This window comes from Mytilus californianus, unplaced genomic scaffold, assembly GCF_021869535.1.
Source record: "Mytilus californianus isolate M0D057914Y unplaced genomic scaffold, xbMytCali1.0.p SCAF_1, whole genome shotgun sequence".
NCBI classification, from domain to species: Eukaryota; Metazoa; Mollusca; class Bivalvia; order Mytilida; family Mytilidae; genus Mytilus; species Mytilus californianus.
The window spans coordinates 106,956,522-106,981,163 of record NW_026262581.1 but is presented as its reverse complement, the minus strand read 5'-3'; the positions used below and the strand labels follow the sequence as shown (position 1 = coordinate 106,981,163).

The 24,642-nt window shown below is 32.7% G+C and overlaps 2 protein-coding genes across 3 annotated transcripts in view; one reads left to right on the top strand and one right to left on the bottom strand.

Annotated features, from left to right (window-relative positions):
* Positions 1-24,642, bottom strand: part of LOC127729108 (TBC1 domain family member 25-like) — a 447,590-nt gene that overhangs the window by 59,774 nt on the left and 363,174 nt on the right. The window lies entirely within an intron of this gene.
* Positions 22,769-24,642, top strand: part of LOC127729133 (xaa-Pro aminopeptidase ApepP-like) — a 57,073-nt gene continuing 55,199 nt past the window's right edge. The window contains exon 1 of the mRNA XM_052236791.1: positions 22,769-22,860. Coding sequence (XP_052092751.1) covers positions 22,788-22,860 — 73 coding nt within the window. The 5' untranslated portion in view covers positions 22,769-22,787. The remainder of the gene's footprint in view (positions 22,861-24,642) is intronic.

Genomic DNA, 24,642 nt, shown 5'->3' with positions numbered 1-24,642 from the left:
CATATAATTTTTAATTCGATATTCAGATGCAGTTCAATGTGTTCTAAATGCATACACAATTTCATTAAAATCCGAAATATCGCCCAATTACATGTACGTGGCTTAAATAAGAATTCGTAGGGAAGTGTTTGTTTTTTTTTCAGTATTAAGCAAAATTAATCAAATATTAATTTAGGAACGGTTTTGGCTTAAACTAAGCACATAAAGCACACAAAAATATTCATAACATTCCCCTCTAGTTCCAAAACACTCACTTCTAATTTTGCATATGGATGCAATTAACTGTTACTGTTATTGTACAATTAAAAACCTATATGAGAAAAAAAAAAACTCATGTTGCCAGATTATTTATCATCTTATTTTTTATTCATTAATCAAATGTAAGTACTTCATATTTTCAAACTTGTTTTTACCTATGTTGCTATTTGTATTAAATACCAGCGTATTATAATTTTGGATCTTTATTTACATACATTCTGTAGTTTTCGACATTATTTTTGTTTGTGTTCTATTTCAATTCATTGTTTATCGATGTATTTATATACATGTTTATTCGTTTATTTGTTGTTTATTATGGCATGGTATTGGTTGCAAAAATTTGATATTTTTCATTTAAATGCAATATTTTTCATTTAATTGGTATATTTTTTCATTTATATGCGATATTTTTTCATTTATATGCAATATTTTTTCATTTGTATGGTATATTTTTTCATTTAAATGGTATATTTTTTCATTTATATGCAATATTTTTTATTTTAATGGTATAATTTTTCATTTATATGGTATATTTTTTCATTTAAATGCAATATTTTTTATTCAAATGTATAATTTTTCATTCAAATGGTATAATTTTTCATTCAAATGGTATAATTTTTCATTCAAATGGTATAATTTTCATTCAAATGCAATAGTTTTTATTCAATTGGTATAAAATGTCATTTGAATGCAATATTTTTTATTCAATTGGTATAGTAGTTTTTTTATTTATATGCAATAATTGCATTATGGGAAATTCTTTGACGTCATAAGGTCAAATTTGCAACAACGTTTGTGATTGGTCGGAAATTGTTTGGATGTCTCCCCTTTCTTTCTAAACAAGGGTGACCAAGAATTAAAAAACGCGTCAGAATATCGCCCCTCTAACTAAATCTAACGTTCGTGCGAGTCCTGCACTGGCTGTTAATGCCAATAATGGCCAGGACGAGCAAAAAATGCGAGTGTCAAGTAATAATAATTAATTTGACACACAACTTGTTCATGGATAGCGCTGAAACAGATGCCTGCGTGCATGGCAAAAACACCTCCAATGAAAACCTTTTCTGAAGAAACTCTCCTACAGTCTACACATTGAAATAAAAAAAAATACATAGCTAGCCCCCGTCCAGATACATGTAATCATGACGTTCTTTAGTGCTATATCATTTTTTACTTTTCTTGATCCTCAGAGACGTTGCAGGTAGGCACATGAAAAAAGAATAAAAAGCATCCAGGACGTTACAATTATTTGGACTAAGCCCCCTCTTTTTTACTACATGTAGAAAAAAAATCACCTAATTACGACAGCAGAACTAGAAACCCACAAGTAGAGACATAAGCTGTTATACTCCGGAACTAATTCTTTAATAAAGACAATTCAGGATAAATTGGAACCAGTTACTAACCCATGTTACAACAATAGTCCTATGACATAGGACTTCACTATATGAGGCGTGAACTTCATATTTAATACTATCTATGATATGTGCTCTCATGTCTTATGCTGCAAATCATTTTACATTTAGGATTCGTTGCTGAGCTTTTTTTTACTGTTCTCGCCTCCGAATCCCTTAAATAGATTTTTTTTCAAGCCCCACAGTAGTTCAATAATTACTATATGTCTTTGCATAAATAAGTATGCAGGGCATATTTCAAAACATATTTTATCTTCAGGACTTTTAAATGATTTACTTTTCAATACTGCATTGGGAAGGGGGGTATACAAGTTTATTTTGTGACACATTATATAATATAATTAGGTATCCAACAAATTATATGATTGTACGTTTAGCTATTATCTAGACCCGTACACAATGTATATAATTAGACACATTTAACAGGGGCGGATCCAAAACCTCGGTGTCTAGAAAGGGGGGGGGGGGGGGGGGAGTAGGTTAAAATTTAGATATTTGTATAGAGATGTATATATGCGAGTATTGGCAGTAATGGTTATGGTGTGTGTGTGAGGGTAGGGGGTTTCAGATCAAAGATCGTTTCTATAATTCTATATCTTTTAGTTTTTACCATTTCACTCTATTCTTTATCCTTTGATCTCTATTATATTTGTTCTAAACATGCGTGACATATTTGCCACTGGACATAAGGCAACCAAAAGTCAATCAACGTATTCTGTATATTTCATCATTTCTTTATTATGTTTTCTATAGGTTTGGTCCCGCCCCTTATCTATTTTTTTGCACATTAGGGACGACATCAAAAGTTAAATGTAGGATAAAAAAAATAAATAATTCATATAGTTTTTTTCACTGACCCCCTACCCCCCCCCCCCCCCCCCCCCCCTGATAAATGGTGACTCATGCATAGCATCATATGGGGTTATTAAAACAAGAAACATATTCATATTATAATAATTAATGTATGCTAGGACTTATAGATAGATGTCATTAGTCCCAGGTCATGTAATAAAGTAGGTCTTATAAAAATACAATAGCATTTTAATTTTGATGATTATATATATGTTTATATATTTAATAATGCCATTTTTTTGGAAAAAAGGTAGGGGCAAGGCGTTTTTAAAACATATCAATGGGACGCGTTTTTTTTTTTTTGTTCTTCGGAAGTCCATTTCTGTTTTTTTTTGCATTGGGAAGATCTTCTGGCTCTCTTCCACCTCTTCTTTTTTGATAGGTTGACGGCAGAGGCACATAACAAACATGGCGTCGTTTAGTCTAAATGAAATTAATAAATTTATGAATGCAGATATATTAGAATGTGAGCTGTTTTATAAACGTTTTATGGTATGACAGCCTTAGTAGGACATCCCTGTAGGACGATAAGCTGGATAAATATAAGAACTACACGGACAATAACAGTTAAGGGACGATTATTTGATATTCTAAGGACGGGATTTTGATTGATTGGTGTTTTACGCTACTTTCAACACTATTGGGCTATTCCGTGGTGGTCAGTTTAAATTTATAGATGAAGGATGGGGAAGGGGAGAGGGGGCATTATTATTCATTTCAATCTGTCGCTAATCATGCCTATTTTTCAGCTCTTACCAGGCAACCATATTCATATATGAAATCCTTCTGTCCCCCGACCCAACAAATAAATAAATATCAAATGGGTTTCCTCTAATTTAACACAAGTTTTAATTGATTGATTGTTTGTTGCTAATTTTAACGCCCAGTGAAAATTATTTCATGCTTGTTCAGGAAAACACGAGTTTAGAAGTCACGTATATAATATAAAAATGAAGAGATGGAATATGATTGCTAATAAGGCAACTATCCACCGGAGTTCAAATATGAAGTGGATGTAAGCAATTATAGATAAGATAAGATAAGAAACATTTATTTTAATTCGGGTTACATGAAATACTACAAACATGAGCTCTGTAGAGCTTTTTGCCGTCATGTAGACAAATGATTTTTGTAGACAATCGTAAGGCCTTCAACAATGACAAAAACCTGATACTGTAAAGTCGTCTATAAAAGGCCCTTCATTAAAAGTGTGACTGACAATTCAAACGAAAAAACTAACAGCCTAATTATACATAACAAAACAATTTACAAAATATCAAATATGAGTCGAGACAGGAACCAACGACAACCATTAAACTACAGGCTCCATCCCTGGGACAGGCAAATAAAGAATATGGCAGGGTGGATATAAAAACGAAGATGTGGTATGATTGCAGATGAGACAACTCTCCACAAGAGATCAAATGACACAGAAATCAACAGCGATAAGTCACCGTACGGCCTTCGACAATAAGCAAAGCCTACACCGCATAGTCAGCTATAATAGGCCCCGAAATCAAAAATGTAAAACAATGCAATCGAGAAAACTAACGGCCGAATTAATGTACAAAAAAAATGAACGAAACACAAATATGTATAACAAAGCAACAAACGGCAACCACTGAGTTACAGGCTCCTGACTTGGGACAAGCACATACATACAGAATGTGGCGGGGTTAAACATGTTAGCGGGATCCCAATCCTCCCCCTAATCTGGGACAGCGGTGTAACAGTACAACAAAATGTTTGTGAGCAACCCATCCCAAAGCTGGGACAGTGGTGTAACTGTACAATAAAATAACAACCTGCACAAATCAGCAAATTACTCAAAAGATCGGTAGGAGACACACACAAAAACTAACATTAAGACAATAGACACAAAGCACCGACATAAGAGTATTTGCAATTACTGGAAGTTTGCTCAAACCTAATTACAACTGGTACTGAAATAAATCTTGTTCTCCCAGACCGAGTTATCAATCAGTACACAACGCGCGGCAAAGGATTTATTAAAAAAAGAAAACAGTCTGAGAAACGTCTGGTTTACGTTGAATATACATATAAGAAGATGTGGTATGAGTGCCGATGAAACAACTCTCCATCAAAGTCATAATTTGTAAATGTAAACCATTAAAGGTCAACGTACGGTCTTCAACACGGAGCCTTGGCTCAAACCGAACAGCAAGCTATAAAGGGCCCCCAAAAATTAGTAGTGTAAAACCATTCAAACGGGAAAACCAACGGTGTCTAATCTATTTAAAAACCCGATATACTTGCATATAAATCCATATACAATGAAACGGTTTTTGAAAAGTGGACCGAACGTTTTGACCATCGAAATTTTGCAATAGAAATACTAGTTATGACCACAAGATTTTAACAGCCAGTGCAAGACTCGCACGAACGTTAGATTTAGTTAGAGGGGCGATATTCTGACGCGTTTTTTAATTCTTGGTCACCCATGTTTAGAAAGAAAGGGGAGAAATCCAAACAATTTCCGACCAATCACAAACGTTGTTGCAAATTTGACCTTATGACGTCAAAGAATTTCCCATAATGCAATTATTGCATATAAATAAAAAACTACTATACCAATTGAATAAAAAATATTGCATTCAAATGACATTTTATACCAATTGAATAAAAACTATTGCATTTGAATGAAAATTATACCATTTGAATGAAAAATTATACCATTTGAATGAAAAATTATACCATTTGAATAAAAAATATTGCATTTAAATGAAAAAATATACCATATAAATGAAAAATTATACCATTAAAATAAAAAATATTGCATATAAATGAAAAAATATACCATTTAAATGAAAAAATATACCATACAAATGAAAAAATATTGCATATAAATGAAAAAATATTGCATATAAATGAAAAAATATACCAATTAAATGAAAAATATTGCATTTAAATGAAAAATATCAAATTTTTGCAACCAATACCATGCCATAGTTTATTTATTATACCTAGATATTGGAAAATGAAATATTTCAATTCATGGTAAGTATTAAGATTAGTACACTACAGTTTTAATTATGATCAACATTGTATAACTTTATACAGAGACATATAATACAATATGTCTCTCATTTTAACTTGTATGAAGCTTTACATTAGATAATGAAAAAAAGATTGCACATATGGTAAGGTTTTTGAATTTGTAATGGTGACAAAGTAACGGCTTTTGTGGTACTCCGACCTTTATCAGCCCGTATCTAAAGCCGTAAAAAATAAGTGGCATCTAATTTTAAAGCTCAGACGGAGAATTAACAAAAATCTAAGCAAAATTCAAACCAAAAATTATGTACACAATCTAAGCAAATTCTTCAATTTTTTTATGATTAATAATACCATTCCCATTCATCTTGGAACGATTCAATGTCAACCTTTGTCATGATAAATACATGTATGTCAAATTAAAGCACCAACCTTTTGTCTCTCTTGTGTGTGTTGGGGCGTGTCTTTAAATGAATAGATTGATTCCAAATTTCTTGAAAGATATAATATTTGTTTCAGATACGAAAAATATATCAATTTGTATTAAAAACATAAAGCTGAATGACGCCTATTCTATGACAAGATTAACCCCAAAAGGATATTTCAGAATTTTCACCGAATGAAGAATTTATAATGCAACAACAGGAGTGTTTGCCACTCCCTCCCTAAACCCCCAAAAACACCAAAACACCAAAACAAAAATAAAAACAAACACATAACTGAACTAAGCACGCACAAGCTTTAATGGTCTTTTGGAAAAAAACTACATACTAATTTTATGCATTGTTGACATTAGACGAAGTTGACGGGAGCAACAGGTATACGGTGCTCCATATACGTTAAAGAAACAATATCCATATTTTTTTAAATTTAATTTCCATAAATGAATAATAATAATAATAATAATAATAATAATCTTTATTTTAAGAGGGTATGCTCAATTAGTACAAACAGTTGTAACTATGTGTATTTAGCCTAACAGAATTATTGTAACGTAAATGTTTGTGTATATCCAACACTATATAAATAACACATAGCTGAGAGGGTGATAGAGCAGATTGTTACCCCGAGAAAGCATTGTCAACTGAGGCGAAGCCAAGGTTGAAAATGTCTTTTCGAGGGGTAACAATCTGCTCTATCACCCTCTCAGATATGTGTTATTTAATTTATTATACTGAATGTTCTGTTATTACTGTCTATTAAATTTTAATTTTTCAAAGTAATAAACTATGACGTCTTGTATATATCAATCATCCGTATTTATTAAAGAGCACACTTGAGCAAGGGTAATAGAGTATTTGCCATGGCAAAGAGTAAATTGTCTCCCTCGTATTAACCAATCAAAATCTTGCATTTTGACATGAAGTATAATAAAATATAATTGAAGCATATATATATATATACTTACCATATGAACATCCTCTATGGTAATGATGAAGGCGTCTATGTTATGGGAATCAAACAATGCACGAACTTCTTGTAATCTGTCATGCGTTGCATTATTCTGCAAGCAATGTTTCATCATTATTTGTTTTAATTTTGAAAATTTCAAAAATGAACTAGTAAATGTGAATTGATAACAAAAGGGATATATGATATGGACATTTCTACTGTTATATTGGAGATATGTATTTAAAAAATAATTGTATATATATAATATATACAACAATTTCAAAAAATTGCGGTTTTTATCCAACGCAATCATAGGTTTGACCGTTGTTTTCAATTTAGACTTTTATATATTTTTTCGTTTGGGCTTGTATTATATTTTCCTTCGGGTTTATATGATCCGTTCATCCTATTTCGACTCTTTAAAATTCAAGAGTCAATCCCAAATTGAGGTAAATTATATGGCCTTCCAAATACCGTTTCGATCCCTAACATCACCGAAGAGACATCAATTGTCGAAATCCGGATATGGTGTACAAATTTTTGCACCTCATGTTTGTGGTATACCATCTTTTCCACGAGTTTATTGTTTTCTGTTTGGTATTAAATTAATATTAAGATCCATTTCGTTAGATCTGGTGATCAATTTATTTGGCAATCGCCAATGGCAGTCAGCAGGGTTTAAGAACATCAGTTGTTCGACCTGTTAGTCAAATGCGTATTGTTAAAATAGACTTTTTCACTTTTTTTGGTCTTTTTGAAATTGTTGTTTGTGCTGTATTTAGACCCCTCTACCAAGAAATTTGTTTTACATGCACAGGTATAAAAATTGCGGTTTTTATCCAACGCAATCATAGGTTTGAACGTTGTTTTCAATTTAGACTTTTATATATTTTTTCGTTTGGGCTTGTATTATATTTTCCTTCGGGTTTATATGATCCGTTCATCCTATTTCGACTCTTTAAAATTCAAGAGTCAATCCCAAATTGAGGTAAATTATATGGCCTTCCAAATACCGTTTCGATCCCTAACATCACTGAAGAGACATCAATTGTCGAAATCCGGATATTGTGTACAAATTTTTGCACCTCATGTTTGTGGCATACCATCTTTTCCACAAGTTTATTGTTTTCTGTTTGGTATTAAATTAATATTAAGATCCATTTCGTTAGATCTGGTGATCAATTTATTTGGCAATCGCCAATGGCAGTCAGCAGGGTTTAAGAACATCAGTTGTTCGACCTGTTAGTCAAATGCGTATTGTTAAAATAGACTTTTTCACTTTTTTTGGTCTTTTTGAAATTGTTGTTTGTGCTGTATTTAGACCCCTCTACCAAGAAATTTGTTTTACATGCACAGGTATAAAAATTGCGGTTTTTATCCAACGCAATCATAGGTTTGAACGTTGTTTTCAATTTAGACTTTTATATATTTTTTCGTTTGGGCTTGTATTATATTTTCCTTCGGGTTTATATGATCCGTTCATCCTATTTCGACTCTTTAAAATTCAAGAGTCAATCCCAAATTGAGGTAAATTATATGGCCTTCCAAATACCGTTTCGATCCCTAACATCACTGAAGAGACATCAATTGTCGAAATCCGGATATGGTGTACAAATTTTTGCACCTCATGTTTGTGGTATACCATCTTTTCCACAAGTTTATTGTTTTCTGTTTGGTATTAAATTAATATTAAGATCCATTTCGTTAGATCTGGTGATCAATTTATTTGGCAATCGCCAATGGCAGTCAGCAGGGTTTAAGAACATCAGTTGTTCGACCTGTTAGTCAAATGCGTATTGTTAAAATAGACTTTTTCACTTTTTTTGGTCTTTTTGAAATTGTTGTTTGTGCTGTATTTAGACCCCTCTACCAAGAAATTTGTTTTACATGCACAGGTATAAAAATTGCGGTTTTTATCCAACGCAATCATAGGTTTGAACGTTGTTTTCAATTTAGACTTTTATATATTTTTTCGTTTGGGCTTGTATTATATTTTCCTTCGGGTTTATATGATCCGTTCATCCTATTTCGACTCTTTAAAATTCAAGAGTCAATCCCAAATTGAGGTAAATTATATGGCCTTCCAAATACCGTTTCGATCCCTAACATCACTGAAGAGACATCAATTGTCGAAATCCGGATATTGTGTACAAATTTTTGCACCTCATGTTTGTGGTATACCATCTTTTCCACAAGTTTATTGTTTTCTGTTTGGTATTAAATTAATATTAAGATCCATTTCGTTAGATCTGGTGATCAATTTATTTGGCAATCGCCAATGGCAGTCAGCAGGGTTTAAGAACATCAGTTGTTCGACCTGTTAGTCAAATGCGTATTGTTAAAATAGACTTTTTCACTTTTTTTGGTCTTTTTGAAATTGTTGTTTGTGCTGTATTTAGACCCCTCTACCAAGAAATTTGTTTTACATGCACAGGTATAAAAATTGCGGTTTTTATCCAACGCAATCATAGGTTTGAACGTTGTTTTCAATTTAGACTTTTATATATTTTTTCGTTTGGGCTTGTATTATATTTTCCTTCGGGTTTATATGATCCGTTCATCCTATTTCGACTCTTTAAAATTCAAGAGTCAATCCCAAATTGAGGTAAATTATATGGCCTTCCAAATACCGTTTCGATCCCTAACATCACTGAAGAGACATCAATTGTCGAAATCCGGATATGGTGTACAAATTTTTGCACCTCATGTTTGTGGTATACCATCTTTTCCACAAGTTTATTGTTTTCTGTTTGGTATTAAATTAATATTAAGATCCATTTCGTTAGATCTGGTGATCAATTTATTTGGCAATCGCCAATGGCAGTCAGCAGGGTTTAAGAACATCAGTTGTTCGACCTGTTAGTCAAATGCGTATTGTTAAAATAGACTTTTTCACTTTTTTTTGGTCTTTTTGAAATTGTTGTTTGTGCTGTATTTAGACCCCTCTACCAAGAAATTTGTTTTACATGCACAGGTATAAAAATTGCGGTTTTTATCCAACGCAATCATAGGTTTGAACGTTGTTTTCAATTTAGACTTTTATATATTTTTTCGTTTGGGCTTGTATTATATTTTCCTTCGGGTTTATATGATCCGTTCATCCTATTTCGACTCTTTAAAATTCAAGAGTCAATCCCAAATTGAGGTAAATTATATGGCCTTCCAAATACCGTTTCGATCCCTAACATCACTGAAGAGACATCAATTGTCGAAATCCGGATATGGTGTACAAATTTTTGCACCTCATGTTTGTGGTATACCATCTTTTCCACAAGTTTATTGTTTTCTGTTTGGTATTAAATTAATATTAAGATCCATTTCGTTAGATCTGGTGATCAATTTATTTGGCAATCGCCAATGGCAGTCAGCAGGGTTTAAGAACATCAGTTGTTCGACCTGTTAGTCAAATGCGTATTGTTAAAATAGACTTTTTCACTTTTTTTTGGTCTTTTTGAAATTGTTGTTTGTGCTGTATTTAGACCCCTCTACCAAGAAATTTGTTTTACATGCACAGGTATAAAAATTGCGGTTTTTATCCAACGCAATCATAGGTTTGAACGTTGTTTTCAATTTAGACTTTTATATATTTTTTCGTTTGGGCTTGTATTATATTTTCCTTCGGGTTTATATGATCCGTTCATCCTATTTCGACTCTTTAAATTCAAGAGTCAATCCCAAATTGAGGTAAATTATATGGCCTTCCAAATACCGTTTCGATCCCTAACATCACTGAAGAGACATCAATTGTCGAAATCCGGATATGGTGTACAAATTTTTGCACCTCATGTTTGTGGTATACCATCTTTTCCACAAGTTTATTGTTTTCTGTTTGGTATTAAATTAATATTAAGATCCATTTCGTTAGATCTGGTGATCAATTTATTTGGCAATCGCCAATGGCAGTCAGCAGGGTTTAAGAACATCAGTTGTTCGACCTGTTAGTCAAATGCGTATTGTTAAAATAGACTTTTTCACTTTTTTTGGTCTTTTTGAAATTGTTGTTTGTGCTGTATTTAGACCCCTCTACCAAGAAATTTGTTTTACATGCACAGGTATAAAAATTGCGGTTTTTATCCAACGCAATCATAGGTTTGAACGTTGTTTTCAATTTAGACTTTTATATATTTTTTCGTTTGGGCTTGTATTATATTTTCCTTCGGGTTTATATGATCCGTTCATCCTATTTCGACTCTTTAAAATTCAAGAGTCAATCCCAAATTGAGGTAAATTATATGGCCTTCCAAATACCGTTTCGATCCCTAACATCACTGAAGAGACATCAATTGTCGAAATCCGGATATGGTGTACAAATTTTTGCACCTCATGTTTGTGGTATACCATCTTTTCCACAAGTTTATTGTTTTCTGTTTGGTATTAAATTAATATTAAGATCCATTTCGTTAGATCTGGTGATCAATTTATTTGGCAATCGCCAATGGCAGTCAGCAGGGTTTAAGAACATCAGTTGTTCGACCTGTTAGTCAAATGCGTATTGTTAAAATAGACTTTTTCACTTTTTTTGGTCTTTTTGAAATTGTTGTTTGTGCTGTATTTAGACCCCTCTACCAAGAAATTTGTTTTACATGCACAGGTATAAAAATTGCGGTTTTTATCCAACGCAATCATAGGTTTGAACGTTGTTTTCAATTTAGACTTTTATATCTATATATATATATATATATATATTATTCAGATATATATATATATATCTGAAATGTTTCAATCATTTGACATGCTGAAAACACAATTAAGTTTATGAAATAAAATAAGCCTTGATAAATAAATTTCGAAAAATAATTGAATGAAAACAAAATTTAAAATTGTTTCGGGTGTTTTTTGTTTTTTTTTTATAAGTTATTTGTTATTCCCGAATGATGTCGAAAATTGAATTTGGACTGTAAGCCAGTAATAATTTTCAATCGATGTCAACTGCATCACCAATCCTGATTTCAAAACAGCTTATTCTATTTCTGAAATGTTTAGATTGTAAAGGACATTTTTATTTTAAATTTTGTTGTAGTTTGTTATGAAATAAATTAACCGTTGAAATGCATATATTAAGTCATTAAAATTATTTCTCTATTTATCGCCTTTAAAGACAATCCAACAAGAAAAATCATTTAAGAAAACAAAAATGTATCTAACCTTTGGACAACTTAATCTGTCGAGGATAAAACTTGTTTCTGGAATAGCAACAACACATTCTACTCCAAGGTCATGACCATTCGTTTCTTTGACTACAACAGAACAGAATTAATGTTTACCCTTTGCTAAATTCGTCCAACTCCTCTTTCGTTTACACTACATTAAATTTTTCAATAGACGAAAATCACTTGAAACTAAAAATACATAATTATTAAATACATGAAAGGAAAAGAAAAAAGCTAAAAGCATTAGACCTATATTAACACTGCAAAGGAGACAGTAACTAAGTTTATGAAAATCTAAATGAATTACTTAATTAGAAAATTGTAAATTTAAAGGAGAAGGTACGGTAAGGGCTAATTTTGGCCTCAAATTTGAAGTACATCTGATCAAAGATTTTTGACATTTTTTAAACACTTAAGTGTCTATTTAAGTCGTTTCAATTGGTTTATGAAAAAAGACTTGAACTGATCTGGTCATTGAAGACGCTCAAAGTCAAGCTTAGATATGAAAATCTATCAAATATGCCATAAACGTCACTTTTCAGATGTTTTTTGTCTAAAATGTAAGTGGCCGCATTCTTGTTAGGTTTCAACCTCTATATATGTTATGTATTATCATCAAATACATTATATATTTAAATATTAAGACTGAACACAAGTGCTCCATTTTGGACAAAAATGGTCTAAAAAATGCTAAAATTGAGAATTTGTAAAAATTCTATATTTTGGGGCCAAAAAGGAGTCTATCCGGGCCTACTCCTTTGAAATCATGTTCGTAAAAAAGCATTCTGAATGGAATATCATCATCAGGACTATCACATTCAAAATATTTTATGACCAAATGAATTTTGGTATCTTGTAATTTTGTATTATACCATTAGATTGGTGTCATTCTGGTAGACATGTCAATAACCATAATAGTTTAGCGTTACAAGTTATGTTGATAAAAAGATGTGAAACCTGATCGGTCGATGATGTAACAAAACTAGTGATATAATTCAAAAGGTAGATAATAAAAAGAAGTATAATTACGTCCGTCATATTGATATCCCAAGGAACATGCATACAATTCTAAAAATTCATCCGCGTGCATTATGGGTACTAAGATGACCCATGTTTTCTAGGTACCTGTTCGTTATAATGATATTCATGATTTTTTACTGATATATATATATTTCTCAAGACAAAACATGTTGATAAATGTTCTTAAACAAATATTTTCATGAAGTTTCATTGGTAATATTAATATAGATATGAAGTGATAAAGAATTCCATTTTGCACTTGATAACGTCAGCGGATTTATACGCAGTAAAGCGTGGTTAAAGTTTTATTGGTAATATTAATATAGATATAAAGTGATAAAGAATTCTATTTTGCACTTGATAACGTCAGCGGATTTATTAGTTTCGATAATCCAGCCGCTTTATTTTTACATCAGATGACCGTGAGGGCATTCCGGTGTATTGCTGTCGCCTAGATTTCCATTACGTAACTTTCGTGTTGGGATTGTAACCGATCTATAAACATGATAAATACGCTGACATTTTCGAGTGCAAAATAACATTCCTTATCGCTTGTTATAAATTCATTTTTTCAATGGATACTCCTAAAAATATTTTTTTAGAACATAAATTTATAATATGAAAATGTTTTGTCGTTAGAAATATATATATATATAAGTAAAAAATCTTTAATATCTATGCACACGTACAGAAAATGTGTGTTAACGCATGCGGAAGAATATCTCAAGAACGTTTGCAATCTCCCATGCAGAGTTATCGGTCCTCGCTCTCTCTCAAGGACCGATAACTCTGCATGGGAGATTGAAAGTTTGGCGGGAAAATATGAATGCCTACTCAAATCCAATCTATTAGAAAAATCGAATTATTACAGAAGTGTCCACCATGCACTTGCACTGCACTATTATTAATATAGTAGAATAGAATGATATACAAATGGATGAAAATTATATATACATGTAACTGTAATATACAAATATTAATATAATATATAACAAAAAACCAGAGTATACTGATTTGTATCACTTCAATATCATATTTATTACGGTGAGGTTGAATTCTCTATCATTTATTTATCATCCACGCACGAACTTGTCTCAGAAAAAAAAATATATCTGTACATTAACCTCACTTTCAGGTATAGAGATGTGATTTTTTTTTCTGAGACAAGTGCTTGTGACCATCCACAAGAACTTGCAGTCATCCGATGTTCAGTACTTCAGTACTTTGATTCATGGTAAAGCGTCTGGATGACAAGCAGGGGCGTAGCTAGGTATCGAACAAACTGTAGGCACAAATTGCGGCAGGGGGTCTGAGGACCTTAAGCGGTCCCCAGTAGGTCCAGGGGGGCGAAGCCCCCCGACGGAAAACGGTTTTCAGCATTTTTAGTTGCAAAATTTTGTGTACAAAAACCATGAAATTTACTGGTAATTTTAACATGAAAATATACATGAAGAAAAGTTCGTAGAATTTTACATAATTTTACAAAAACATCTGACTGATGAATTAAAAAGTAAAATAACAAAAATACCGAACTCCGAGGAAAATTCAAAACGGAAACTCCGTAATCAAATGGCAAAATCAAAAGCTTAAACACATCAAACGAATGGATAACAACTATCATATTCCTGACTTGGTACAGGCATTTTCTTATGTAGAAAATTGTGGATTAAACCTGGTTTTATAGCTAGCTAAACCACATGCATGACAGTTGCATAAAATTCCATTATATTGACAACGATATGTGAACAAAACAAACAGACATACTAAAATATATGATAAAAGAGATGATTTTTCATTTCCTATCGTTAATTATCCATTTTTAGATGGTGACGTTCCCTTGTCACCATCTTACGGTGTTTATATATCTCAACTTGTACGATTCGCTCGTGTATGTAACAATGTTTTAGATTTTAACGAGAGAAATTTATGTATTACTGAAAAATTATTACACCAGGGTTTTCGATATCACAAACTAGTCAAAACATTTACTAAATTTTATCATCGGTATAAGGACATCATTCGTAAATATAGCTCAACATGCAGACTTCTTATACGTTCAGGTATTTCACATCCAATTTTTTATGGAAATATTCTTTATAAAGCACAAAAATGTCAGTATTCACCTCTGAAGCTAACAAAACCTTTAAATAGACTTATTAAGAAGGGATATAGTTACGATACTGTTGTCAGGTCATTAAAGATTGCATATTTTGGCGTTAATATTGATTCACTTATAGGGTCTTTGCATCGGCACTAAACACATTTATTTAAAAACCAGTTGTTGGCATGACACGGGTTATGTTCTTCTCATATATGTTATGATGGTATGATACTAAACCCCTAACGGGAAGGATTGTGCCTGATATTCATATGATGAAGACATAATCTTTCAATCAGTTTAATTGAAGTCTGGAGCTGGTATGTCAGTTAACTGCTAGTAGTCTGTTGTTATTTATGTATTATTGTCATTTTGTTTATTTTCTTTGGTTACATCTTCTGACATCAGACTCGGACTTCTCTTGAACTGAATTTTAATGTGCGTATTGTTATGCGTTTACTTTTCTACATTGGCTAGAGGTATAGGGGGAGGGTTGAGATCTCATAAACATGTTTAACCCCGCCGCATTTTAGCGCCTGTCCCAAGTCAGGAGCCTCTAGCCTTTGTTAGTCTTGTATTATTTTTAATTTTAGTTTCTTGTGTACAATTTGGAGTTTAGTATGGCGTTCATTATCACTGAACTAGTATATATATTTGTTTAGGGGCCAGCTGAAGGACGCCTCCGGGTGCGGGAATTTCTCGCTGCATTGAAGACCTGTTGGTGACCTTCTGCTGTTGTCTGTTCTATGGTCGGGTTGTTGTCTCTTTGACACATTCCCCATTTCCATTCTCAATTTTATAATAGGTAAAAATTTCAAAAATAGGGGTACAGCAGTCAACATTGTGTTATAATCTTAATCACTATAAAAACAAACAAATATGTAACAAAGAAACACAAAAAGGCATATAGACAAAGCACATTAGCTAAAAATTAACCGACAGAACAATCAGAAATATAAAAATAAAATATTTACAATCTGCATTGCCCAGCGTAGATCAGCATAGCCCTTTAATAAAGCAGTACATCCTGTTTAGTATTTTCGTATCTATTCCTTTCTGATTGAGGATAATTGATAAATACGTCAATTGATAGTACATATTGACGATCCTTCATTTAAACAATTGGCAAGTAAACACCATAACTACTATATAATAATACTATCCTTCGGGCTAGGCATCGACCATTCATATTTTGATTCTTAAACCTTCACCCTCCCCCGGCCACACAAACAATATACACACTATCCTTCGGGCTAGGCATCGACCATTCATATTTTGATTCTTAAACCTTCACCCTCCCCCGGCCACACAAACACATACACACTCACAGTCAATGCCTCATGCAGAAGTTCTGTTCTGTTCATACTATCTAACAAAATTCAAGAAATTCATATTTTCTGATATTCTGTATTGTAGAATCCATACCGGCTGAGGAATTTGTATAATTATGGTCATTACACGAAGATCTGAGAGTACTCGAAGTTACTGAAAGTTAGTTGATTTGTTGATTGATTGCTAAACGTCCAATGGCAAATAGTTCATGCATGTTCAGGACAAAAACAAATTTACAAAAATACAACAGGTAGCCAGGTCCTGTAATAGGGGTCATCCAGGATGAAGGTCTGGAAATTTGGAAATGCCATGCATTTGAAATTGGAAAATGAAGGTTTATTGGATAGGAACAGAAATTTTGCCTTTCAGCAGACCACCTACGAACCCCTCAGAGAGTTGTTGCAAGTGTTCTTAACGTGCAGCGAGCGTGGCACTCTCTCTACACTAGGCATCGGATTTAACGTCCCCATTCTGATCAGACGTTACTGCGTATCTATACATCCCGCAAAGCTAAACGGATGTATCTAAGAATAATATGTCAGGGTTTTGAGCATGTTGAGTTTCATTCAAGTATTTGTTGATAGAAGTGAAATGATCTGAACCAAAGTTCTAGTTTTTAGTTTCTATATAAGGTGGAATATAATGACATGCAATTCTATCCAATACTCCATTCACTAAGGATGATAAACTAGTGTACAAATGACATTTGATAATTAAAGAGTTTTGACGACTTCACGTGCATCTACAGATAACGTTGTTTATTATTTTTTTTAATAAAAAAAAAATATTTGTGAAAAAATTATGTGTAGGCACGTGCCTTAAGTGCCTAACAGCAGCTACGCCCCTGACAAGTGCTATAGAAATGGTAATTTATGACAATCGGAATAGTATCTGCTTTTTTTTAGCTTGTTTAAATGGATAATATCCAAGACGATTAACCAAGAAGTTGGTTATTGACTACGGAAGAAATTACATTACGATAATATTATTGAAAAGTCCGAGTGTTTCGATTGTTGTTTGGATTAGTCGAATGACTTCATTTAAAGCTATTTTTATTTGTTTGTGACGTTATACAAATCAGGGACCAGACAGCATGGCTTGGCCGCGAAGGAAAATAACAGCACAGCCAAGTCAGCCAACCTTGGGCTTGGTAAGATGTTATAACAATACATACTGTAACATAAATTTCAATACAACCTGATACATTGAGTAGTTATATTTTTTCATGCATGTCCGTGCTATGCAAAAGAGTTAATAGTTATACAATTAAATGACAAATTTTGTATTGACTGGGACCACTCGAATAGTCGTACATTCTATAAATACAATTTGGGGTTGATATATAGTATCTTTAACTTTATAAATATTCGATGAAAAGGGGCTATGACGCCGTAATATGACCTTCATCCAAGATTAGATTGTTGTATCTATCTGTATAAGGGAGTTTGCAATAGGGGGAGAGGAGAGATTCACAGTGATGTACATATTCAAAGGAGGGAACGCAATCCAAAACCCTAAGTAGAAGAATAACAGACAAAGTGTTTCTAGAAGATGCCTTTTTGTATATACACCAAACGGACAAAATGTTCTATACTCGATTTAAAAAAAAAAAAATATGCACTTTTTAAACAATACAGATTAGAAATGGGACAAGTTGTTGTGCAAAATAAGGAGATGCGGTATGAATGCTAATGAGACAACTATCCACCCAAGTTCTAATAAAGTGGATGTGAGCAATTATAGGCAACTGTATGGCCTTCAGCAATGAGAAAAACGCATGCATGGTTTGGATAGAGAATAGAAACAGGGACTGTGTCAAAGGGACACCAACCCGACCAAAGCGCAGGAAACAGCCCAATGCCTCCAATTGGTCTTCAATGCAATGAGAAAATCACCCTTCCGGAGGTGGGATTCAGCTTGTCCCTGGACACTAATTTATACAATATATTTGTATGATGTTTTTTTCTCAAACAATAAATTTTTTTTCATATATATGCTATGTTGGTGACCAAAATTGATATGATTTTAAATTGATATTTATTTTCTTTTGTAGACAAACCAATGATGATTTCTGGACACAGATTTTATGTGATAAATGTCAAGAATTAAAAAAATATAATGTTCAGGATACTCATTGTATCATGCTTAAACAGCTTCAATTTTATAAGAATAAGATTCAAAGAATTTTTTTTAAAATACTGAAATATCAATCAGTATAAATAAATCACAGTACCAAGAATGTTTGGTAAACATTATTTTGACAGCAACCACAAAGCCAAAAAAAGGTACACAGACGTATATTAAGTCTATAAAACAAAAATCAAGAACAACATTGTTGTCAGACATGTCAGAGCATTAAGATTTGTATTAACAAATTAAAAATCATATAAACAATTAAACAGTTAGTTTTCTCGTTTGAATTCACATTTTTTATGTCACGCCCTTTTATAGTTGACTATACGGTATGGAGTTTATCAATATTGAAGGCCGTACAGTGACTATATTTGCTTATATCCACGTCATTTTAATTCAGGTGGGTTGTTGCCTTTCTAACAATCATACCATATCTCCTTATTTTTATATATAGGTTCACAAGAGAAGATATTGTTCTTGTGAAGCTGTCCTTTCTTGCATACTAATACATGGTGGATATTAAAATTATAGTAGAAATGATGGAGATCTGAAACAATAAATCAGTTAACAATCATAAGGATATTCCTCTAGAGAAATAGAATACACTTTTGAGTTGTTGGTTTTTTTACAAGTTACCATGTAGTATGGGATAAATCCTATTCCATCTTCTCCATGTATGCATTCAAAGAGTGATGGGTTTCATGAATGACTGGTTAAGTTCCGTATTTCCTCTATGGACACGGGGTAACACTGGCACAGTGGTATTGTGTGAAGGTTGGTTCATAAATTTGTTCTTCCCAAAAGGATTAGGCGATACCATTCTGTCGTTTGCAGTTTATTTTTTAAATGAAAATTGGTTTGGCTCATTGTGTGATCTCACTGATCTGCAAGTAATAGCTGTTGAGGAAATTATTTTACATTGCAGTCTTCGTATTTGTATTATTTTTCTTTACATAGAAGTAACTTGATGTGTGTTTTTGTAAGGTAAGTGTATCCTGAGACTGCTATAACACATATAGTAGTCTCAGGTGTATCAGATATCTGAAAGAATATATAACAAGGACAGCATAAACTAAAACACAAGTTTCAGAAATGAGAATAATGGAAAAAAAACTAAGAAAATTGGACCAAAAGATAAAGAATAGAGACTAAAGGTGTGCTACAATGTAAAAAATAGAGAAAAGTGGTGTGCCATAATATGAACAATAGAGAATAATGGTGTTTTATAGTATGGAGATAAGAGAATACCGTGGTGTGCTAGAATATAAGAAGATTGGTTGCTTGGTTATCGTCTAGTGGTAAATATATTGCATACATGTTCAGGACAAACAGAAATTAACAATAAATATAACAAGTATAGAAAAGAAGATGTGGTATGATTGCCAATGAGAAAACTCTCCACAAGAGACCAAATGACACAGAAATTAATAGCTATAGGTCAGGGGCGGATCCAGTCATTTATAAAAAGGGAGGGGAGTCCTAACGCAGGATAAAGGGGGGGGGGGTCCAACTATATGTCCCCATTCAAATGCATTGATCGTCAAAAAAAGGGGGATTCCAATCACCGGAACCCCCTCCTGGATCCGCCACTGTAGGTCATCGTACGGCCTTCAACAATGAGCAAAGCCCATACCGCATAGTCAGCTATAAAAGGGCCCGAAATCACAAATGTAAAACAATTCAAACGAGACAACTAAGGTCCTGTAATAGAGGCCGTCCGGGATACAGGTCAGAGAAATTATGACCGCAACCTGCAAAGGGGCAGAAATTTAGCCTTTAGTACAACGTTCCACCTACGAACCCCTCTCCTAGCGCAGAGAGAGCGTGGTACCCTCTATACAGGAGTGCTTTAACATTTAGAACAGACATTCACGTTCTATATTGGAAAACTTGGACTGATCATGTATGAGCATTTACCAATTCAGTTTTTTTCTTTTTTAAAAAAATGTACATGTACAAAATTCAGGTCAAAAAGGTCACCGTTAGTTAGTTTATAATCGTTTTTGAAGAAATTTATGCTAGACAAGTAGTTAATGATAAAGTCTTTTAGATAAAAATCATGGCAAAAAAATGATTAAAACTTATAAGTATTTTAAATCAACGAAAAAAATATCCGTACTATGAACGAGTATAAGAGAGTGTTATCTATTGTACACTATCTATTTCAAAACATTTACCAAGGGACTGTTTTGGAACTGTTGGTGAATTTTTTTAACCTAGGTTCCAAATATTCTTAAGTCTTTATAAACAGGGGATTGCTATGAAACTCCTCCGGCCCAGTGGAATGAAGAGCACAGAGAATAACGTGAATTCTAGTGTATTATGGCCCGGTTATTGGTCACCTCTGTCATATTAATTAGTTTCGGGGGAAACTAGCGGTATCTTAAATAAAGTCCAAATCGCTGGAAAGTTTACATATTTATTTCGCATCCATATATTTTAAACATTAAACATAACTGAATAACAACATAAAAACATATATAAAATACAATTTCAAAAGACTGATTGACATGCGGAATATGAACCAATCAGAATATCTTTTTATCAAATATTATGGGCGTATTGCATTTCCGCTAATTTTTCAAAGTTCCAATACTACGTTTCCGGAAACTTAAAGTATACGTTTCCAGAAATTGTATAATTTATTACTTTTCCGGAAATTTACCTGGTAATAAATTATTAATATTTGAATATATGTTTGATAAATTATTTATTTCATATTTTTATACAAAAAAGGTTCTGATCTTATATCTACAATATACTAGATATAAAAAAAAATGAAAGTTTCACCTTAGTGAAAGATAATGATGTTGGAATTGTTATATTTTTATGTTTCACCAACTTGAAATGTCTATGATCGTCTATGCAATGAAATAACTAATATTTTCATAGATGGCACAGTTAAATATTCAATACATGGGTGTAAAATGGTAACTACATTCCTCTTGTGTTTGCGTTACTTCCACTTTTATCAAAATGTGGGATCTACTTATTGATGTGTGCACTTCCCGAAGACTAACTCTCCAGTCCGAGGTAGATCATATTGACATTGAATGTGCAATGCATACTGCTGTTACAAAAATTTCATGCTGCTACAATCAGTTGTTGCGGGTTTCATTTAGGACAAAGACACAGTTCAAGGTACTCCTTTAACTGGCCACCCGCTGATTGATACTTCGACACAAACGAAGTTTGTGTAGATAAGATTGAAACAACAGCAGGGGTCCAGATAAGGTACTCCTTAATTATTTTCTCGAAAAAGTAATAATTTTCCGGAATAGTAACTAGTTTCTCGGAAAAGTAAGGTATTTTTTTCCGGAAACGTAAACTTCTCTTTGCGGAAACGTCATTTTTTTTCCCGGAAAAGTAATGCCAATATGCGGAAACGTAAAACGCCGAATATGATAAATCGTGTTTTGCCGAAAGCGGGGATTACGGATTAAAAACATGTTTCGTAAAAGTTTATCAAGAATGGCTTTCGGCAGTTATCACTTAGTGTCAATTTATCTATATTCTTTGTTACACAATCTTTTATCATAAAGACGGATATAAATCTTTGATAATTGATTTAGATGAAAGGATTATAGTTAAGTGTAAAATACAAGTAACTTTTGAACTATTGAATTATTAAAAACCAATGACGACCCGGAATGATAATAAAAAGCATGAATTATAAAAATATACAAAATCCTAAAAGTGAACTTTGAACGAACAATTGTCGGGTCATAGTATCGCAGATCAAACATAGGAAATGCGAAATAAAACATTAATCATATTTGGCTTTATAACACTCACGCAACAATATCATGTATTCGACGTCATATAGCATTTATATATATACCGGTTCCCAAGTGTTATTTGTATAAATCTGTATTTTAACATCCCGACCAATTATTACATGGTTTTTATCTTTTTTTTCTCTGTTTGTTTTGGTCTTTCCTGTTTTGAAATTTGTGTTCAATGTATTTTGAATTTTAATTAATGTGTTTCAAACTTTCGAAATATTTTCTAAACTACGCAAAATCTCCTTTGTATATACCCCAATGACGCTAAGTACACTCCGTTGAGGCAAACACATTACGTAATACAGATATGAAGTATTTGGTTGTCAAGTGTTTCTGAATGTTTATTGCGACAACTGAGAAGAAAGTGATGATGATAGGATACGTTATTTTCATAGCTGCGTCAATATACGGTAAAGCTAGTATATCATTTAATATTATACAATTAAAGCCTGTTGATGTTTTTATTGACTCATGGAAGTATATTCACTTCTGACGATCGATCAAATGAAACGGTTTATCAACTTAGGACGGAGTTCGAAGTCGATATGATAAAACTATATGTATTAACTGAACATCATTTTATTAACTTACCACTCAATAATGATCATTTAACTTATACTTCTTTTTTCATTTCCATTCTCTGTTCGCTGTTATGTTGAATCTTGGTTACAACCCTTTGCTGCTACATTTTTTATTCATTTCAAAGTATACATAAGGAGTGATTAGAAAGGATAAATAATAAAGTAAGAGTCGACAATAGTTTACGATGTTCAAATCTGCAAATCCATTTTGAATATAAAAATTCGCAAGGGGTTCCACGGAACCCTGTTTTTCGCATGCTTTTGCTGCTGTTTGCGTTAAAGTGTAAAGTTGACTTAAAAATTGAGTCCATTTATCAATAAAATACAGAATTTTTTAAAAAATCAGAATTTTCTTTCGATGCTATTGCTTGGTCTTGAAGATTAGCTTCTGTCCAAGTTTCAGAATAATCCATGAAGGTTTGCAAATTTATCAAAAGTTTGCTTCTGAAATTATCTCTTAATCATAAAAAAGCTTCTGCCATAGTTTCATAAAATTCCATGAAGGTTTGACAAAGTGATTGATGTGTAACAAACTTTAACCCCAGACTGTATCTACTTGTTAACTGTAAAAAAACAAAAAAAACAAAGTCCATTTATCAGTAAAATAAGGGATCAAAATTTTGCTCTGGATACTGTATTTTAGTCATTAACAAGCTTTTGTCAAAATTTCATAAATTTCCATGAAGGTTTGACAAAGTAATTGATGACTGAAAAACTTTAAACTCAGATTGAATCTGAATGTTAACTGTAAAAAACTAAGTCCATTTATACGTAAAATACGGAAATTTTGCTCTGGATACTGTATTTTGGTCATAAACAAGCTTCTGTCTAAATTTTCAAAAAATCCATGAAGGTTTGACAAAGTTATTGATACCTAAAAAAAACTTAACCACAGACTGAACCTAAATGTTGACGCCGCCGACGGAATATAGGATCGCTATGTCTCGCTTTCACGACATAGATGTCGCAGGCTCGACAAAAATCAAATAAGAATAACGGAAGAAATTGCATGACTCCATGCAAAATTATAAAATCGTGTGCACACTCCTAACTTTCGGTACTATTCAATTATTTGGCTTCTAGGGTTCCTGGAGAAAGTAGATCTATTAAAACTTGTGTGGTAAGAATATACTCCCTTTTATATGTGCACACTCTATAGCAGAATCTTCAATATAAAAAATTAAGATATATACCAGCTAGACTGGATAAAAGGTAAAAAGTATAAAACTGATTGGATGGTTGGAATTGTCGGGGACTAATAGATGATATTATTAAATGTATTAATCCCAAGAATCATAAACCTTGTTTTCTATTCGATGGTGGTGAATAGCATAGTTTTCAATTAATATATTCCCCAAAACAACAAAGCATAGAAGTAGCGCCTATTTTGATCTAAGTATATCGGGATTATAATTGTTGATGATTTTTTATGATTCATGCCAATGTTAGCTGCATTGTTTTCTCTTCTTCTTGACATCAAACATTCACGATTGTCTTGTTGAATGCTATTTGAGTACACATAGCTCAGGAGGCGCTAACCCTGTCGACACACCCGGTCTCGCTCCTTTTCGGTGGAGTTCAAGCGATTTCTCCAGTGTTTGTTTGTTATCT